Source organism: Triplophysa rosa, linkage group LG10 (assembly GCF_024868665.1).
Source record: "Triplophysa rosa linkage group LG10, Trosa_1v2, whole genome shotgun sequence".
NCBI classification, from domain to species: Eukaryota; Metazoa; Chordata; class Actinopteri; order Cypriniformes; family Nemacheilidae; genus Triplophysa; species Triplophysa rosa.
In genome coordinates, this window is record NC_079899.1 from 12,341,619 (window position 1) to 12,358,879 (window position 17,261).

General features: G+C 36.9%; 2 protein-coding genes across 3 annotated transcripts in view; one reads left to right on the forward strand and one right to left on the reverse strand.

The window, feature by feature from the left end:
• tmem121aa (transmembrane protein 121Aa) overlaps positions 1-7,252 on the forward strand; it is a 53,147-nt gene extending 45,895 nt beyond the window's left edge. For both annotated transcript variants that reach the window (XM_057343672.1, XM_057343671.1), the window contains exon 2: positions 5,114-7,252. In XM_057343672.1, coding sequence (XP_057199655.1) covers positions 5,570-6,520 — 951 coding nt within the window. In that variant the 5' untranslated portion in view covers positions 5,114-5,569 and the 3' untranslated portion in view covers positions 6,521-7,252. The remainder of the gene's footprint in view (positions 1-5,113) is intronic.
• Positions 7,253-11,505: 4,253 nt separating this feature from the next.
• pth2 (parathyroid hormone 2) lies at positions 11,506-13,434 on the reverse strand. Its single transcript, XM_057343677.1, has 3 exons — positions 13,200-13,434; positions 12,175-12,284; positions 11,506-12,072 (listed from the first exon to the last, which is right to left on the reverse strand). The coding sequence occupies exons 2-3, from the start codon at positions 12,282-12,284 to the stop codon at positions 11,706-11,708; spliced, it is 477 nt and encodes a 158-aa protein (XP_057199660.1). The 5' UTR covers positions 13,200-13,434; the 3' UTR covers positions 11,506-11,705.
• Positions 13,435-17,261: the final 3,827 nt, after the last annotated feature.

The window sequence follows — 17,261 nt, forward strand, 5'->3', positions numbered from 1 at the left end:
CAGACACTTATTTGCTCCCATGTGTTTTGCTACTTTAATTAAACTCTTGATTTAATGCTCTCACTCCATCGCTCTCTTCACACAGTACAGTACACTGCGAGAGGAGTGTGTGTGCATGTATTTGTGTGTGTGAATATGTCAGAGAGGCAGAGTGAAAAAAGAACTGGGACTGTTCCAGGCCCACCTTAAGACCCAGTATATTCAATACATGTGTAGTTTTTAAACACTGAACTCGTATTAGTGACAATTATTCAATAATTTGTTGAAATTAAGTGAACATATGGGTGATCATGTTAGTACTTTGGTTTGAATTTTTCCTCAACTAGTGTATTAAATTCCAAAATGAAAAATGTCAATTTATTAAGTAAAGTTTTGTTGAAGCATTTTAATCAGTAAAGATAATGAAGAAGCAAATTAATTTCTTGGGAATATTGAGATTTGTGTCAATTAATCCAATCCACCACTTCTCATCTTTGTCTTCCAGGGGGTGCCCATCAGTTATTGTGGAGAAACCATACTATTATTATCCAGTGGCAATGCAGTTTATATGTTCATATATGTTTTAAATTTCTCTGCACTGTTAAAAAGCTCAAAATTTTTAATTTTCTGCCAGGACATTATCCATACATTTTACAGACATTTCCAATGAACAGGTATTTCCTTTAAACCCAAAATTCAAATTACAGGTGGAACAGCTGTAATAAATCAATATGGAAAATTCCTTCACATTATAATAGTACATTGCACATTATTCTAAAAAAAATTTAGTGTGATTGCAGGGTTTGATTATATCTTTGCATCTTGTTTGATAAACTTGCCCATTGGTAAACAGAGATAAGCATGATAATATCAAAATTCAAATGATGATTATTATCCAAATTAATTTAAAGCCGACACCTTCAAATAAGATAAAAGTCCATGAAAACAAGTCAGTGTTACTAAATGAGGTCTGTGATCCCAGCAGTGAGATCCCATCTCCTCTTGTTTGTTTCTATATCTACATGATGTCTGTGTAGGGTCCCGTCTCTGAGTCCCTGCGCGTCTCCACAAGTGCACAAGGGCCAACTATTGTTTTAATGACCACAAATCAATAACACATCCCCTTCAAAACTCAAAACACAATGGAGAACCCTAAATTGTTGTTTTATGATTGCATACAAAAATAAAAACAGAAAGCCCACTCCACCCTCACGGGAACACACAATGCAACAGAAGGGCCCTTTCTGTTTATTGTCTGATTGTTGGGCTATGCCACTATTGCTACACTGTTGTTGATGTTGGTGCAGACAACTCTTATCAGGTTTAACCCTGTAGCCCTGTACAGCATCAGGTGGGGGTGTTTGGTGCAGGACGTGTGCCCAGGGGCTGGCTACAACACTCGTTTATTAAAATACTTCCTTTAATGACAAAACGGGCATATTCATTTTCAGTTTTAGAATACTTCATAATAAGAACGAACCAGTTGGCGTTATGACTGTGTTCAAAAACCAAATCATGTTCTTACAGAGCCCCGGGATAGAAACTCAATTAGACCAAGCCTAATAGAAAAGTATTTAAGACGTCAGACTTAAATTACAGCAAAATGGAGCAAATTGGAATGTTATCTGCTTCTAAATAGAGAATAAAAGTGGGTGAGATACCTGACTATTATGACCGGCAGCACAGGAAGGAAAGTCGTGACTGTATACAGACTTTGTGGACATGATAGAGACAGACCAACACAAACAGGCCTTGCTATTGAAATCGAATAGACTGTTCTTGTTGGGAGAAACCAATGTATGCTTCTTGACCTTAAGCTTTTACACAGATTAAAAGGTAGCTTTGTCCTTGTTTTGCAAACATTTCCAATAGAAATCTATTATGAATGAACCTAGAATGTAAAGAACAAGCTGCAAGGTATTGAACAGTGCATAGTCTGTATTAGTAGGTACATTGCAAGTACAGTGACGCTTATTTTACATTTACATTTAGTCATTTAGCAGACGCTCTTATCCAAAGTGATTTACAAATGAGGTAAACAAAGTCACACTTTTGTGTGCAGTACCAATAAGCCCTAAAAATCAAGCAGAAAGCCCTACATTGTCCTTAGACACACATTATCAGTAAAATGGGCTATACATCTTTTCAATTCCAGCATTACAATGCCCCGTGTGCCCCAGGTGAGGTCTATAAAGAAATTATTTACTAGAATTGTTGTACAGGAGGAACTGGCCTACAGAAACCTGGACCCCACTCGAACACCTGTGGTATGAATTGAAACGCTGACTGTGAGCCAGACACCATCACCCAACATCAGTGCCTGACCTCACTGAATCTCTTGTGTCTGAAACAAAACCCTGCAGCCATGTTCCTGTCATGTTTCCAATGAAAAACCTTTTAAAAAGAGTGGGATAACAGTAAAAATAGAGGACTTATATCATGCTTATAGTTTGAAATTAAATCTTCAACAAGCAAGACAACCAAAGAATTAACAAATAGAAAGCTAAATGGCACCTTACACTGTCAAAGCCTCCCCCCCCCCCTGTAATTTTACCAGAATTTGACTGTAATTTTTGACAGATTTTTTTCATGTATAATGTCCAAAAACCTGTAATTTTATGGAATTTTACTGTTTTTTGAAATACGGTCAAAAACTGTTAAATCACGAAAAGTCAGCAAATTTACAAGAAAAACATGTTATTTTACAGGAGAAAACTATCATTTTGGAGTATATTTATGATTATGACGCCCCTTCTGCCCGAATTTTTTTTTATGGTGTATCTGAAGCAGGGAACACGTAGAATCAATGAAACATTCAAAGTATCTCACCATTACTAATACATTTTGCCATGTGTGTGAACACAATTATTTAATGTGTAATGATTCATTCGAATAATTTATTATAAATGCATCTGAGATTTGATATGAATGAATCTAAATTTACACAGTACATTAGAAGCTGTACAGTAATTCTTTACATCCATTAGTTTGCTATGTCTCAAATATTACTGATTTATTGTGATTTCTTCCTCAATTCTCTCTGAGATAGAAATCAATCACTTGAGAAGACATGTGACAAATAGTCTCATCGTTTGCTTCCATATACAGTATATCAATCGTGAACAACACTGACGTGAGGCAACTAGCAAAGAGTTTCCAAGCGTGTGTTGTGGGAGTGGTGTGCAAAATGTTGCTGTGATTGGAATTACAAACAAAGACAGTCCGAAGCTCTGAGCTAATCTCATGATCAAATGTGTGCTGTTCCCTAATCTCCCATAGAAATCTAGTCACGCTTATATTGAGATATAGAAACGGTGGGTAGCCTTCTAACAAGGACACAGGGAATTCAGAACAGTGCTTTTGTTTTATATGAACAGTTTTTAAAGCTATTTAGCTTTTCATATAAAAAAGAAGAAAATGCAGACAATGTTTATTTTTACTGTGTTGTTGTCTGCTTAGCTGTGCATCTACTGCACTTTTATGGACAATATAGCGAAATGTTTCAGACCATTTGCGTCATTTTCTTCTTTATGCATTTTAATTTTGTAAATGATTACTGTTATTCACATTTTTTATGCTTCCGTTGCTTTTATTATGATATTTAATCAGCCCTTTGTGGAGCACTTTGGCATTTTTATCTTTTTGTTTTTCTATAATTTGTAATGTCTTCTTAACATTTAATAATTTATCTTACATATCTTTTATTTGTATTTACATTTTTAATTGTCTTTAAATTAAATAAACAGTTTACCCCAAAAATGAAAATTCTTTCATCATTTACTCACGCTTCATGTCTTTCCTCACGTCATTCTGTATAACTTTCTTCTGCAGGACTCGGGTATTTTGAAGAACGATGGTAAACAAACAACACTAGTCCCCATTGACCTCCAGTGTATGGACAAAAAAACCACTGAGACATTTCTCAAAATATCTTCTTTTTTGTTCCACAGAATAAAGAGTCATATATTAGTATGACACAATGGTCAAGAAATGATGACAGAATTAATTTTTTTCAGGGAAATGTCCCTTTAAGAACTTTGAATGAGCATGTGATTGTAATTTTGTTTATGAATTATTTAATTTTAACTCTTTGCTCCCACCAAGTCTTAAGAATATTCACGTCGAGTCATCTCACACATACTTATTAAAGTGAGCGAACACCCTTTGCCTGTCACGCATCCAATAATATCTCGCTTCCCAGATATCTGAGGCTTCCCCATTGCTTTAGGCTCATCATCACTTATTATCACTTCTCTCAATAGAAATGGTTGCTATGGAAGCCGGTAGCTCAGAGCACATAGGAATATTAGGGAAATATATTCTAGGTGGCACTGTCATATCTAAGAATGAATACTGTGGCATGGGGAGACTCCTGCTGCTAGACCTCATCGAAAAATGAGAAGTTTCTATCATTTTAAAGTGTTCAATCAAAAGGTGAGAACTGAATCTTAAAAACTGCATATTTGTTTAGAGCTGAGGGTGACACTATTTTGGGCCTACCTAAATACAGTATATTCTTGCACTTTTTTACACTGTGCATGTAGTACGTGCACAAAATACTGATAAATAAGGGGATAGTTCACACAAAAAAGAAAATTCTGTCATCATTTACTCAACCTCTTGTCATTACCGCCATTGTTCAGTTATACCAACAATCTTTAAAATATCTTCTTTTGTAATCTGCAGATTAAAAAAGTCATACAGGTTTGAAATGACAAGAGGGTGAGTAAATGATGACAGAATTTACATTTTTGGTGAACTACCCATTTAAAACTGTATGGGTTCTTACTGAATACACAGTCACACAATAAGTACATAGTACGTGCATGTGGAACTGGACTGTAAAATAAAGTGCAATTGACATTTCTTGTGTGTTCTTGAAAGTTTAAACATGCCTTGAATCATCTGACAAATTCATCGTCCTTCAAACAGCTAAAGACTATTGAAAATGAAAAGCTTTAGAGGAATGCGAAACAAAAGGACCCGTGGGAGCGAGGTTGGAGTTTCATCTGCTTGTGTCAAATTACCACAGTGACCTCTAGTGTTTAGTTTTAAAGCTTCATTGTTTGCAACAAGTCACAACCATTCTTTTCTGTCTCTGAAGAAAACTAATTCTTCTTTCTCTGATTCGCAGAAAACTTCGATCCGTCAAAGGGGGAAAAGAGCTGTGACATTCCATTTTCTCCACTGACGTTGTCAGCGCAGGAGTGAGAAACGGCACAATCCAGCTTTCGCACCTGATAAGGTTCGTATCTAGCCATGCTGTTTTTATGGATCAGCTGACACAGTTGAGTAGTCCCATGTCTGTAAGGTCGGAAAGTGGGGATCCGCACTTTTGTAGAGATAAACATCAAATCGAAGAGGTATCAATGAACAAACAGCCACGGTTAATGGAGGCTCACAGTCATGTGAGGAGCAGTAAAGAACAGCCACTGGACTCTCTGGAGCTGTGCTGAATGTTTCCAGATGCATATGGATTAGTCCACTGCCGCAGCGTCGATGGACGACCGCCCGCACACCATGAAATAACCTCTTAGAAACTTTTTGAGGATTCGATTTGTTTTTTACTTTGGTAAACAGACAGAGCACCATGGTATTGCCACCCCCTGACAAACGGCATGTGTGCCTAACTACCATTGTAATAATGACCAGCATGGCCTTCATGGACGCGTACCTCGTGGAGCAGAACCAGGGTCCGCGCAAAATAGGCGTCTGCATCATTGTCCTGGTTGGAGATATTTGTTTTCTCATAGTCCTCCGTTATGTGGCGGTGTGGGTGGGAGCAGAGGTGAAGACTGCAAAGCGAGGCTATGCCATGATTCTCTGGTTCCTCTACATCTTCGTTCTGGAGATCAAGCTATACTTCGTGTTCCAAAATTACAAGGCCGACCGCAAAAGTCTGGAGACCGTAGCTCGGAAAGCTTTGACTTTGTTGCTATCGGTTTGCGTACCGGGGCTATACCTTGTTCTGGTCGCACTCGACAGCATGGAGTACGTGAGAACCTTCCGGAAGAAGGAGGACATGCGCGGTCGACTCTTCTGGGTGGCACTTGACCTGCTGGATGTTCTGGACATCCAGGCTAACCTGTGGGAGCCACAGAGGACAGGTTTGCCCATCTGGGCCGAAGGCCTGATGTTCTTCTACTGTTACATTCTGTTACTTATTCTCCCGTGCGTTTCTCTCAGCGAGATCAGCGTGCAGGGCGAGCACGTGTCGCCTCAGAAGATGATGCTGTACCCTGTTCTCAGCTTGGTGACCATCAACATCGTCACCATACTCATCCGAGGCGTTAACATGGTGTTGTTCCAGGACAGCAGGGTTTCGACCATCTTCATCGGCAAAAACGTTGTCGCCATCGCCACCAAGGCCTGCACCTTCCTAGAGTACCGGCGACAAGTTAAGGAGTTTCCTCCGCAAGATCCCACAGGCATCGCCCTGGAGATACAGCAAAACTCTGTGTCGCACAATCAAACTCTGCCAAACGCTACAACCACATTTCCTGAAGAACCTTCACCGTCCCGTGAGGTTATTGACACGTGACTAGAGCTCAACAATGTGTCATTTTAAAACATAAACATTACGTCAACATTAATGGACAAAGAAACACAAGTGAGTCCAGGCCTTGTGGTTCCGTCACTACACAGCAAGGAGTTCAATTCTAAGAGTACTTTTTTTAAGGCCAGTTTTAAAAGTCATACTGCTGTAAATCAAGTGTAAATCAACACTCACTTGCACAAATGGCAGCAAACCAGTGTTCAGTTTTTTTATTTTAATTGGATTTTTAAAATTTTGAGCTGCTGTTTAATTATGTTCTTTATGGAGGGTTTTTTACTGTAAAACGATTTTTATGACATACAGTACTGGTGAGTCACTTGATGACTGGGACAAGAGGGAGTCTGTACGCAAACCCCTGAGAAGAACCTGTGGTTTACAAAATTCCACACTTCCTTCTTCATTTAATTATGCTTTTAGCTATCAAAATGAGTGCAGTACTTTTTTGCAGATTTCTGAAAAACGTATCCCAAAAACAGCACGTAAAAGGCCAATCACAGGCTGTAAACAGGTCTAGGAAAAGAAGTGAATGGAAAAAAGTGTTTTGAAGATGATTTGCTTGATTTGAAGATGAAAGAGATGATTTGAGCATGTTTCAATTGAAAACACAGAACTCTCTCAGGATTCTTTGGGGAACTAGAAAAAGTTCGCTGGAAATTCAGTCTTTGAGGTTATGTTTGTGTATGTGTGTGCGTGTGTGTGTAAGTATAAGTAAGTGTAAGTGTGAGTGTGCGTGTGAGTGTGTGTGTGCGTGAGAGAGAGAGATTTTTGAAAAGAGAGTTTTAGAATTCAAGGACCATAAAAGATGATTAAATAGATGTCACTGACCGATACTAAATTAAATAATATACAGTCCATTCATGTTTTTTAATAATTGTATTATTATTATTTTCTTCTTTTAGCTGTGATATTTTAAATGTTGCAAAATGTAATAAAATCTCCATAATCTTACAACTTTAGCGGGACTGTTTTTGACAGCATAAATATGTTTTGAAATGTGTAATTTTGTTACTACAGTTTGGTGTCATGATTCAAGATTATTTATCACATGCACAGTTATATACATACAGTATACAACCCTTAGTGAAATGTTATTGCTGTAATCTCTGTAGACTGTGCTGCAAACATACAGTATACTTAAAAAAAAAAAACAATGCTAAATCTATAATTAAACCAAAAACTACATTTACATTTAGGCATTTAGCAGACACTTTCATACAAAGCTACTTAAATTGGGAAGCAATAAAGCCATTTAGACAGGCAATGATACAGGAAGTGCTTATACCAAGTCAGTAGTTTTCACAATGCTGGAACAAAACCTGTTTTTTTTATAAATAGAAGAGCACTCAACATGTTTCTGTCAAGTATTCATGGATTAATGTTGTAGGATGTGGTTGATCAGACTGAATTTGGAAGATGAAATAAAATGAAAATTAAAGACTTATTTCTGGATTTAAAGATTGAAATTAAGTTAAAAAAATTGAAGCTAAGATAAGATATATAATATTTATAAGTAATAACTATAATATATAATCATTATAATTATATAATTGTTTTCAGAAAATATTTTCACCAACCTGTCATTGGAGTATTTGAGAACAGCTAGTTCCATTGACGTTTGTGATGGATGTGTGATGCACACAAAAAAATTATTTCATAGCATCTTACAGCCACATTGTTTATACTCTTTAACCTACAAATGGTTTCTTAGCTGTTCTCATTCAACTGAATAGGAGAGAGTATTTTAACAAAATAAATAACACACTTCACCTTTAAAAACACCAAATACTCCAGCAAATGCAACCTAAAACATTCACAATTCCTGAACTATTCAAAGCTACCTAAACAATAAAAATGAGTCATATTGCATCCACACTTAATGCAATTCCCCACAGTCAGGCAACTTGTGCTATAGAATGAGTGAAAAAACAGCAGGACCGAACGATTCAGCTTCGAGTTGTAGTTCCAGTAGGTGCAAATGGGCTACAGAAACCAATTTGGCTACTGCTGATTGGCTTTGGCTGCCATGTAGGCCATCTGTAGAGAGTGATAAATTACAGTTCCTGTGATCCTCGGCCTTCTCATCCATCTCACCGTTACACAGTGTCTATTTGCTTCCTCGCCATGAGGGCAGAGCTGCAGGAAAATTCCTCTTCAGAGATGCCATTTCTTTGTACATTCCAAAGGGACCATAAATAGTTTACTTCCGAAGTGGCACTTTTGACACCCGAAGACAAATGCTGAACTGGGTCAATCACTTCCTGCCAGGGCTGTAGTCAAGTCCACCTTTGTCGAGTCCAAGACAAGTCCAAGACCAGGACTAGTCGAGAACGAGTCAAGACCGAGTCTAAAGAGGTTCGAGTCCAAGTTAAGTCCAAGTCCAAAGAGGTTCGAGTCCAAGTCAAGACCGAGTCCAAATGAGACGGTCCAGACAGAGACAGAAAAAAGAATCCTCTTCAAAAATCAAAACCATTTACTTTATTTGTAATGATCAAAAAGCGGATCAAATTAGGTCATTTTATTTACTTTAGGTATAGAAATTTCACCAAAGTCACATAAAGCCGAAGTGCAACTTCAGATTTTCAGTCTTTTTATAACAATCACATTCTGTAATGGAAAATGTTCCCACTATCAGCTTGTTGACTTTGAATCAACATCACTTTTGCCACCGCAATTAATGTTGAAAGAATGTAGAAGTTTCAACAAACATCATTATTGTGATCAGTATTTTCTTTAGTTGGGTTCTTGATTCTTATGTTTTAACGTTAGGTTTACATTGTCTGTTATAACAGCGTGCTAAAATACAATTGTTGAGGCACAGTATCACAGTAACAGTTTAATTTGGCACAGTATCTTAGCGTTGTGAACCAGAACACTCAAATCAGTCATTTAGTATCATTTCATTTAGTATTATTTATCATCTTCTTTTTCAGCTTGACACCCATCGCAAAAAGTAACCTACTCCAAGAGGGAAAAGAATTAACTTATGAAAGTCAAGAGACCAACTAAAGCAAACATAAATGCTTCATCAATGGTTTTGTTTAGAAGGAGAAAATATCATCTGACTCGGTCGAGACCAACTAGAACATTTGGCGAGTCCAATGACCGAGTCCGAGACAAGTCCGAGTGCAGATACCAACGAGTCCAAGACCACAGAAAAACGTCTCGAGTCCGGACTCAAGTACTACAGCACTGCTTCCTGCTGAAATTTATAATCTGCAAAAAACAGCCCATAAATTTCTCCTTGAACACTGCACACATAGCCATCCTTGCTGGATTCATGAGTTTTACACAACTATTCCTGGCACTATACTTGAGACATCAACTTGACCTTTGTGAAACAATTTTTAAAAAGGTAAAGGAAATAAACATGAAAGTTTTTCAGCAAATGCCATAAAGAAGCTATTCAGCAAACTTTGCCGTCAGCTCGTACTTCAAACCTCTCCAATCAGTTGATGAATCGCTTGCTAGCTTCCAGCTAATGAGGTCACGGGGGTGTATTTAACTGTGGCCCTATTTAATTCTCTGCTGTCAGAACATTTAATATTCCATTTTAAGCACATCATAATTCGGTCTAGCGATAAATTACTAATATCAGCATGGGAGGTCCTATCTCTTCTGAGTTCAATTTACCGACTTCAGGGTACATGAGAGATAATCTACTTAAGAAAATTATATTTGCTATCAAACATGTATAGGCGTTATGTAGCTTACGCTGTGTTTTACTCAACATTATATTAAAGTTCATAAGCAAGAACTCTTGCTTATGTGATACTACTTTTGTCATCAACATTGAGAAATGCAATTCCATGCAAATGTCAACCTCAAGATGAAAAAAAGTTTTTACCAGAGGTTTTTAGCATACTGATAGGTCGGATGTCAATATTTGGTGGTTTAAATATGTGAGGTCTCTCTTAAAGTTTTTAAAGCATAGTTTTCCTTAGTCTGGTAAGTGAATTGTCACATCCATAACGTAATTATCACATTCATAACGGTCCATATACCTCATAAAAGGCCACATAAAAACTAAAATAAAACTTTTAGATTAAAAGGTCTATGCCTTCTCCATTTGTTGGGTATTACTTCTTCTTGTTTGCACATTTTGATTCAAGAAATCCTACAAAGTATGTTGTCTCTCAAAAGCGTGCATTCTTTTTTGTCACATCCATAACACATGCATTTTTCTTTCTTTTAAAATAGAAAACTCTATTTTAAATTGTGAACTAACGGTACTGTTTAACGTGTTGACAAAATGTTTACATGCTCTCCTACTTGTAAGTCGCTTTGGATAAAAGGGTCTGCCAAATGAATAAATGTAAATGTAAAAACTCGCGCATAGACTGATATGTTTCTGGTGTGAGGACTCTATCATCAGGGGTTTAGTGAAATATAATCCGATGGTTCAGTATATTTGTAATAAAAATATTCTTTGAGAATTATATTTTTCACGTTTTGACTGAAAATGTCACACCCCTAACCCTGAAATTGCTCAGATATTCAAATGAATATTTAGAAATATTAAACATACTGTATATAAAATGCTGTCCTATTTTTCAGGTTCCATGCCCATGTTCAATACTCTGTATTGTAGCACTTTGATTTTGAATGATGTTACACATGAAAAACCCCGAAAATGTGTCCCATTTTCCATATTATGGCATTTTGCTCTTCTAACGGTGGCTTCACATCATTAGACCGTCTCTGATGTGAACAAATTACTTGGATTTATTACTAAAGTGTGAAATGACTTGGTTTGTCAAAGATCTTCAAGGTAATTCATGCTGACAGATAACTACTTATAAGCATTTAATGAGCCGGAAAGAAATTCACTTCCTGTGCCTTATTGTATTTTTTGAAGTTCTATTAGTCATCTGAAGATAATATGAATAAACAAAATTTATAATGGCATCTCAAAGTCTGTGGATCTGAAAATTGCTCAGTAAACATAGTCATTGAGATTCTTTTCAGCTGTTTATTTGAATTAGATCAATAGACTCCACATCATGCATTTTGCCTATTCAACCAATCTTCTTAAAAAAGGAAAGAAATAATCGTCTTTATCTACACATTGTAATGTGTCATCATACATTTTTAACTTGGTAGTTAAGATCCTGCATAAAACGCACCATTTTCATATATTTGTACATATGAACAACCGGATAAATGTTTGAAATCATTTTGAATGAACTACTAACAGTTTCTGCATATAGGAGTTCAGCCATTTCTGTCTCTCCATCGCTGTCAAAAGCTTACTCTTCTCTCTAAATGCGGCATCATCCGCCACCACAATGTTTCTCTTCTGCTGGTGAACCAGCTGTGAAGGCCAGTCGCCCGGCCAGCTCTTGACCAGCTCTTCCTCCATCTGTGACTGGCTTAGCGGAAGCCAGTCGTCCCCAACCAGCTGTTCTGCACCAGCCTTTGCTGCTCCAAAATCCGGGGCGGTCAGCATGTGAATGCTCCAATTGCGAAGCGAGATGGAGGGGTAGAGTACCTCCCACTGTTCACTTTTGGAATCCTCTTGACCAATACGAGGAAGGTTGCTGTTTAAAATAAAGAAGATGGAGAAATATAAGAAATCTGCAGTTACTGATATCTATTAGTTGTTACAATGTTGTGTATGAAGACATGTAAGAATAAGTTACCTTTGCAGAGGTCGAAGGTGAGGTTGGGGGAAGGCAGAGGTCATTAGCATCATAACCATTAACACCAAGAACAACAGTGTTGAACGGAGAGGCATGCACAGAGTCAGCATCTACAGGAGAATATGTAGAAATGGACATACTAATAAGATAATATTCCATGGACAATTGAGAGAGAACACTGAAGAAACTGTAGAAATTGAAAAGTATATTTTTCTCATATGTGAAACGTGGGGATGATACTGACTGTATTCCAGGAGCATATTTCTAACTGCAGGCCATTTCAAAATTAAACTCATATATCAGCCAATCAGACCAAAGTATATTTCAACCATATGCGTAAATTATTAACACCCTCTCGCTCACATTATACAACGGTACATTACTACAGACAGAAACGCTAAATATTCATTTTCAAGTCTATACACTCAAAAAATGTGGGGTTATTTGAAGTCATATGGGTTAAAAATGGTCAAACCCAACAGTTGGGTAAAAGTGAACCAAGAATATGTCCATTTTTGACCCAACACTGGGTCGAAATAACCCAACATTAGATGCAGAACACAGAAAAATTTAATGTTTTCAATGTTTGTTATTATTTCTGGAATCCAACTATATATTTAAAAATGTAGCTTCCTCTATAATAAATGTAAATATTATAAATAAATATAACCTATGAACCAGTCAGTGAAAACCAGGCTCAAGTCTCATAATCTAATTCTGAGATAATGGGCAATAAAGTTTGATTTTAGCCATTCATTTCACTATGATTTAAATCTTTGACATAGCTTTCCTCACTCAGTTTCAAATATATCAAAGTTATATTTAACACAATGTTCTTTATATCATGTAGTATGATTTTATGTAGAAAACAGTAAGTAACAAATTGACTGTTTTCTTAGTCACAAGCTCTCTTTTGGCAGAAATGAAATAGAAAAATAAATACAGCAAATTGCAACTTATTATTTTTTTACCTAATTATTTTTTTATTTTGTAAACAAATATACTGTAAGTTAAGTTCAATGTACCTTTGTGGTTGTTCTCTGCTCTCTGGTGCGGTGGTGCAGTATTTGGTCTTCAAAGCGATGTGTCAGAAAAACAAATCTGTCTCAAAGAACTCCAAGCTGTTCGGCAACTCTTCCATGCAGCATCTAAACAAAATGTCTTATATATATATACAAGTTTCCTATGCTACCTATTGCTATATCACTTTTTTGAGTTAAAGAGCTACCTCAGACTCTGTTGATATGCAGGGCTGTATGCATTTTCATGTGCCAGTGTGAATCTGTACAGGTGTGGGATTATATATACCGCTCTTTTGTCAGAAATTGTAGGAGAGCCGAGATAAAAAGCCATGTGTCATTCTCCTTGTTTAAATGCAAACAAAGCTGAAACAGAGAAGGCCACACCCCTAGATGTCCTTTTCGGATGGAATCTTAAAATAAAAGCTAGAATAACAGGAGAAAAAGCATGTTTGGACGTCACAGCACCTAATGATGTCTCAAAAAAGAAAAAAGATCCGGAAACTGTCTGGAAAGATCACAAAATCATGATCAAAACTAGATGTTTCACTATGACGAACGAGGTCCACGTGTTGAGTCAAGCGTGTGACCTACCTGTACCTGGGCGTAACCTATAGGATCATGAGATACAAGCTAAGGGTCGGTAATGAGGTCCCTGGACCGAATCCAAAGTGAGATCTCTACCATCCTCTGCAGCCTACGCACACGTTTGGATTCTGGGCCAAGCAAGACGTCATTCTCATTAAATTTGAAAGGTTCTTGCAGGCTCCTGTCAAACATACTGAATCCCCCACAAGACAATTTGTCGCATTTTACACAACCATTGCAGGGCTTTCATTTCAGAAAGACTTGATGCAATCTGAAAAAGCTGGTCCTGTGTTTTTCCTGGAGTTTTTTTTTTAACAAAAGAGAAAGTTTCTATTTTCTATATTTCGGTTTTTAATTACTTTCTCTCATATTACATATCTAGCTGCACTCACAAACAAGACTTTTATAAGTAAATTAAATAAGATGACAACAATATACAAACACGCATGAAGACTTTGGCCAAATAATTAAAGCTTCTCTGTGCTAGCCTAATTATTAGGCTAGCAATCATTAGCCGAGGCCAAAAACAAACAAAAATATGCATTATTGATATACAGGTAACCAAAAGTAATCCCTCAATAGGTCTGTTTGTTCAAACATTTTATGTAATGTTTATGTTATTTGTACTCTTATTGTTTATTGCTCTGTCTGTTTTAAAAATCCTGAAAGCCATTGGCAAAACAAACAACATACTGTAAATATGAGGCGGGCCGACCTGCCCTGTGACCAATGACGCAGGGGGAGTGTTTCGTAAACCAGTTTAAAGGGATACTTCACCCAAAAATGAAAATGAAGTCATCATTTACTCACCTTCGAGTTGTTCCAATCTGTATACATTTATTTGTTCTGATGAACACAGAGAAAGATGTATGAAAGAATGCTCATACCAGATTAACAGATCCCCCCACCCCTTTGACTCCCAAAGTAGGAAAAATTACTTTATCATTTTCTTGTTCTGATAAACACGAAAGAAAACATTTAGAAGAAAGTAGGACAGCAAACAGTTCTGGGGCACTTTTGATTAACATTGTATTTCTGTCTGGTTATAAGCATTCTCTTAACTCGAAGGTGAGTAAATGATGACAGAATTTTCATTTTTGGGTGAGGTATCCCTTTAACGTCAACATTAAAATAAACCTGTAATATCAAAAATAACTACAGAAAAAAAGTTTATTAGTTAGAGCGTAAAAGACCGCTCATTCGACCTATAGATAACATCCGTTCATTTTTATTCACCGCAGGAAGTCGTGTATCCTAACCTGACTTTGGTGAGGTCTCATTTAAAATAATGGGCAGCGGTTGTGAGCGAGCGCGCGCAGATGCTGACAGTCATTATAAAGCGCGACAACAGTGGGCTGGTCTAATCGCACACGAGTGCAGCCAGCAGGACAGAATATGAGCTTGAAGCGGCCTGGTCAGAAGAAGTGGCTATCTGCACTGTGGCCTCACTTTGTTCATGGATCTGCCAGCTCTGACATCCACCATCAACCCGATGTGAGTCATACGCGTTTTTGCACAAGCCAGCACTCTCACTTCTCTGTTATTCCACACCTCCTCTTTTTCATATCCTCATGCAAACCTCACAAAATATTAAAGAATTAGGGCTTGGCTGTATGAATGATTCAATCACAAAGGTTTTCTTTTCGGAGAGAGTTGGAATAATTGCTGTTAATGCCTTTTTCTTTATTTACCTACGCATAAACTACGGTTTATGTTAAATTACGTTAAAGTCCCAGTGTAATTAAAAATGGCAATTCTTATTTTTCATGAAATATTGCAGCGTTTATGGCAATGTGGGTCATTTTAAAATTCATGTACCATCATAATCTTCAGTTAAAATCTGAAAATACACTTCTGCCCTGAAATGACTATCCATCTCAAATGACGTAAATTAGATGGCTTGGCCGGAGCATCCGTTAGCTCCTCCCCTTCTGCTGCCAGTTTCATTTCAAAATCAATGCAACAGCTGTTTTCAGCACACATCCAATCAATTCGCAGTGAAAAACGCAAGCCACACCCACTAATTTTCTCCTTTGAAATTCATTTTCAGTCAGAAATATGTCAAAATACGGATCGCAACTTCCGGTTCACGGGGACTTTAAAGTTTAGTCCCATGTCAAAAGTAAAGTTTTGTGGCTTTTAATATGCGTGTGTTAGTCTTAAAGTAACATGGAATCCAGTGCACTTCAAAATAAAGACACAATTCACATTTAGAAGATACAGTAGAAGCATTCAAAGCGTGCAGAATCTCGTGTACCACAATACATTTTGTGATCATTCAACATTTTTTGTCAAATTCCAATCAAATGCTCTCTAGAATCTGAAGCACCCCGCGCCCTAAATTATAAAAGATGATAATGCAGTGCCTGAAACAGACACTTTTTCATAGATTTAGTTTTCTATATGTTGAATGGAATATAAGAGATTCAAACAGTGTACTGTACATATGCTGTTCTTTGGGCGAATGAACATTTATTTTGCATCAGTGTCACGCCAGCTCCTGCAGATTCCACAGTGCGCAAATATTACAGATTATATTCAGGGTACTTGTCTCCACAAATGAAGGAGACATGTTAAATCACTCACACAAAGTGAATAGTTTGAATGTAACATTCCCCCTGAGAAAGATTCAGTGTGTGCATTAACAGTCAAATTGAGGTCATCTTTTTATATTAACGTAATCAACGAAAAAATGACAATTCAATAGATGCATGTCATGATGAAAATGAAACTGTCATGAATCGTGAACACATCCTTTGTGAGCGCATGACATCATACATGAGCATCATACATCTCTGCTGTCATCTCATGTGTATTACAGTCTATATCAATAGCCTTTTGTACCCTGCTGCATTCCTGCGTCATTGATATACAAAAAGAGTTGCGCTCATCTGCCTCTAGCAATTTAACAGATTCTCTGCTACCCAGAATTTCAATGTTCGGTGAATGCATTCATAGCTTACTCAGTTGCTCTTTTTCAAGAGGTAAATAACATCCATCCCCTGTTATATTGTTCAAATATCAGACTAATGCACGAAAAGGGAATTAATGCATGTTCGTATATGAACTGTCAATATATAAAATCATTTAATTATAACATTACATTTTAACATCACAATAAATTACTTTTCATATATCGGAAAATATAAGCACTTGGTTCATATGGAAATGTATTATTTAGTATATTCCATTGCTGGTGTCCTTTTAAAACCTTGTATCTCCATATTTCATGATTTTTATGCCATAAATCATTATTATTAGTCACCCTTTATGTTTGTCATTGGCAAATATCTTATGTTTGTCATATTTGGACATTTCTAACCAATAAAAAGTATTAAAAAGTGCTTGTCAACTTTGACAACACAGTATTTAAGCATTTACAAAGTAGAGATTTTTCCATTCCCTGAAAAACAGCAAAACTGGACATCCAAATATTTTCCAGTATATTCCCATATACTTTTGTTTTGTAAAGGGGTGAAT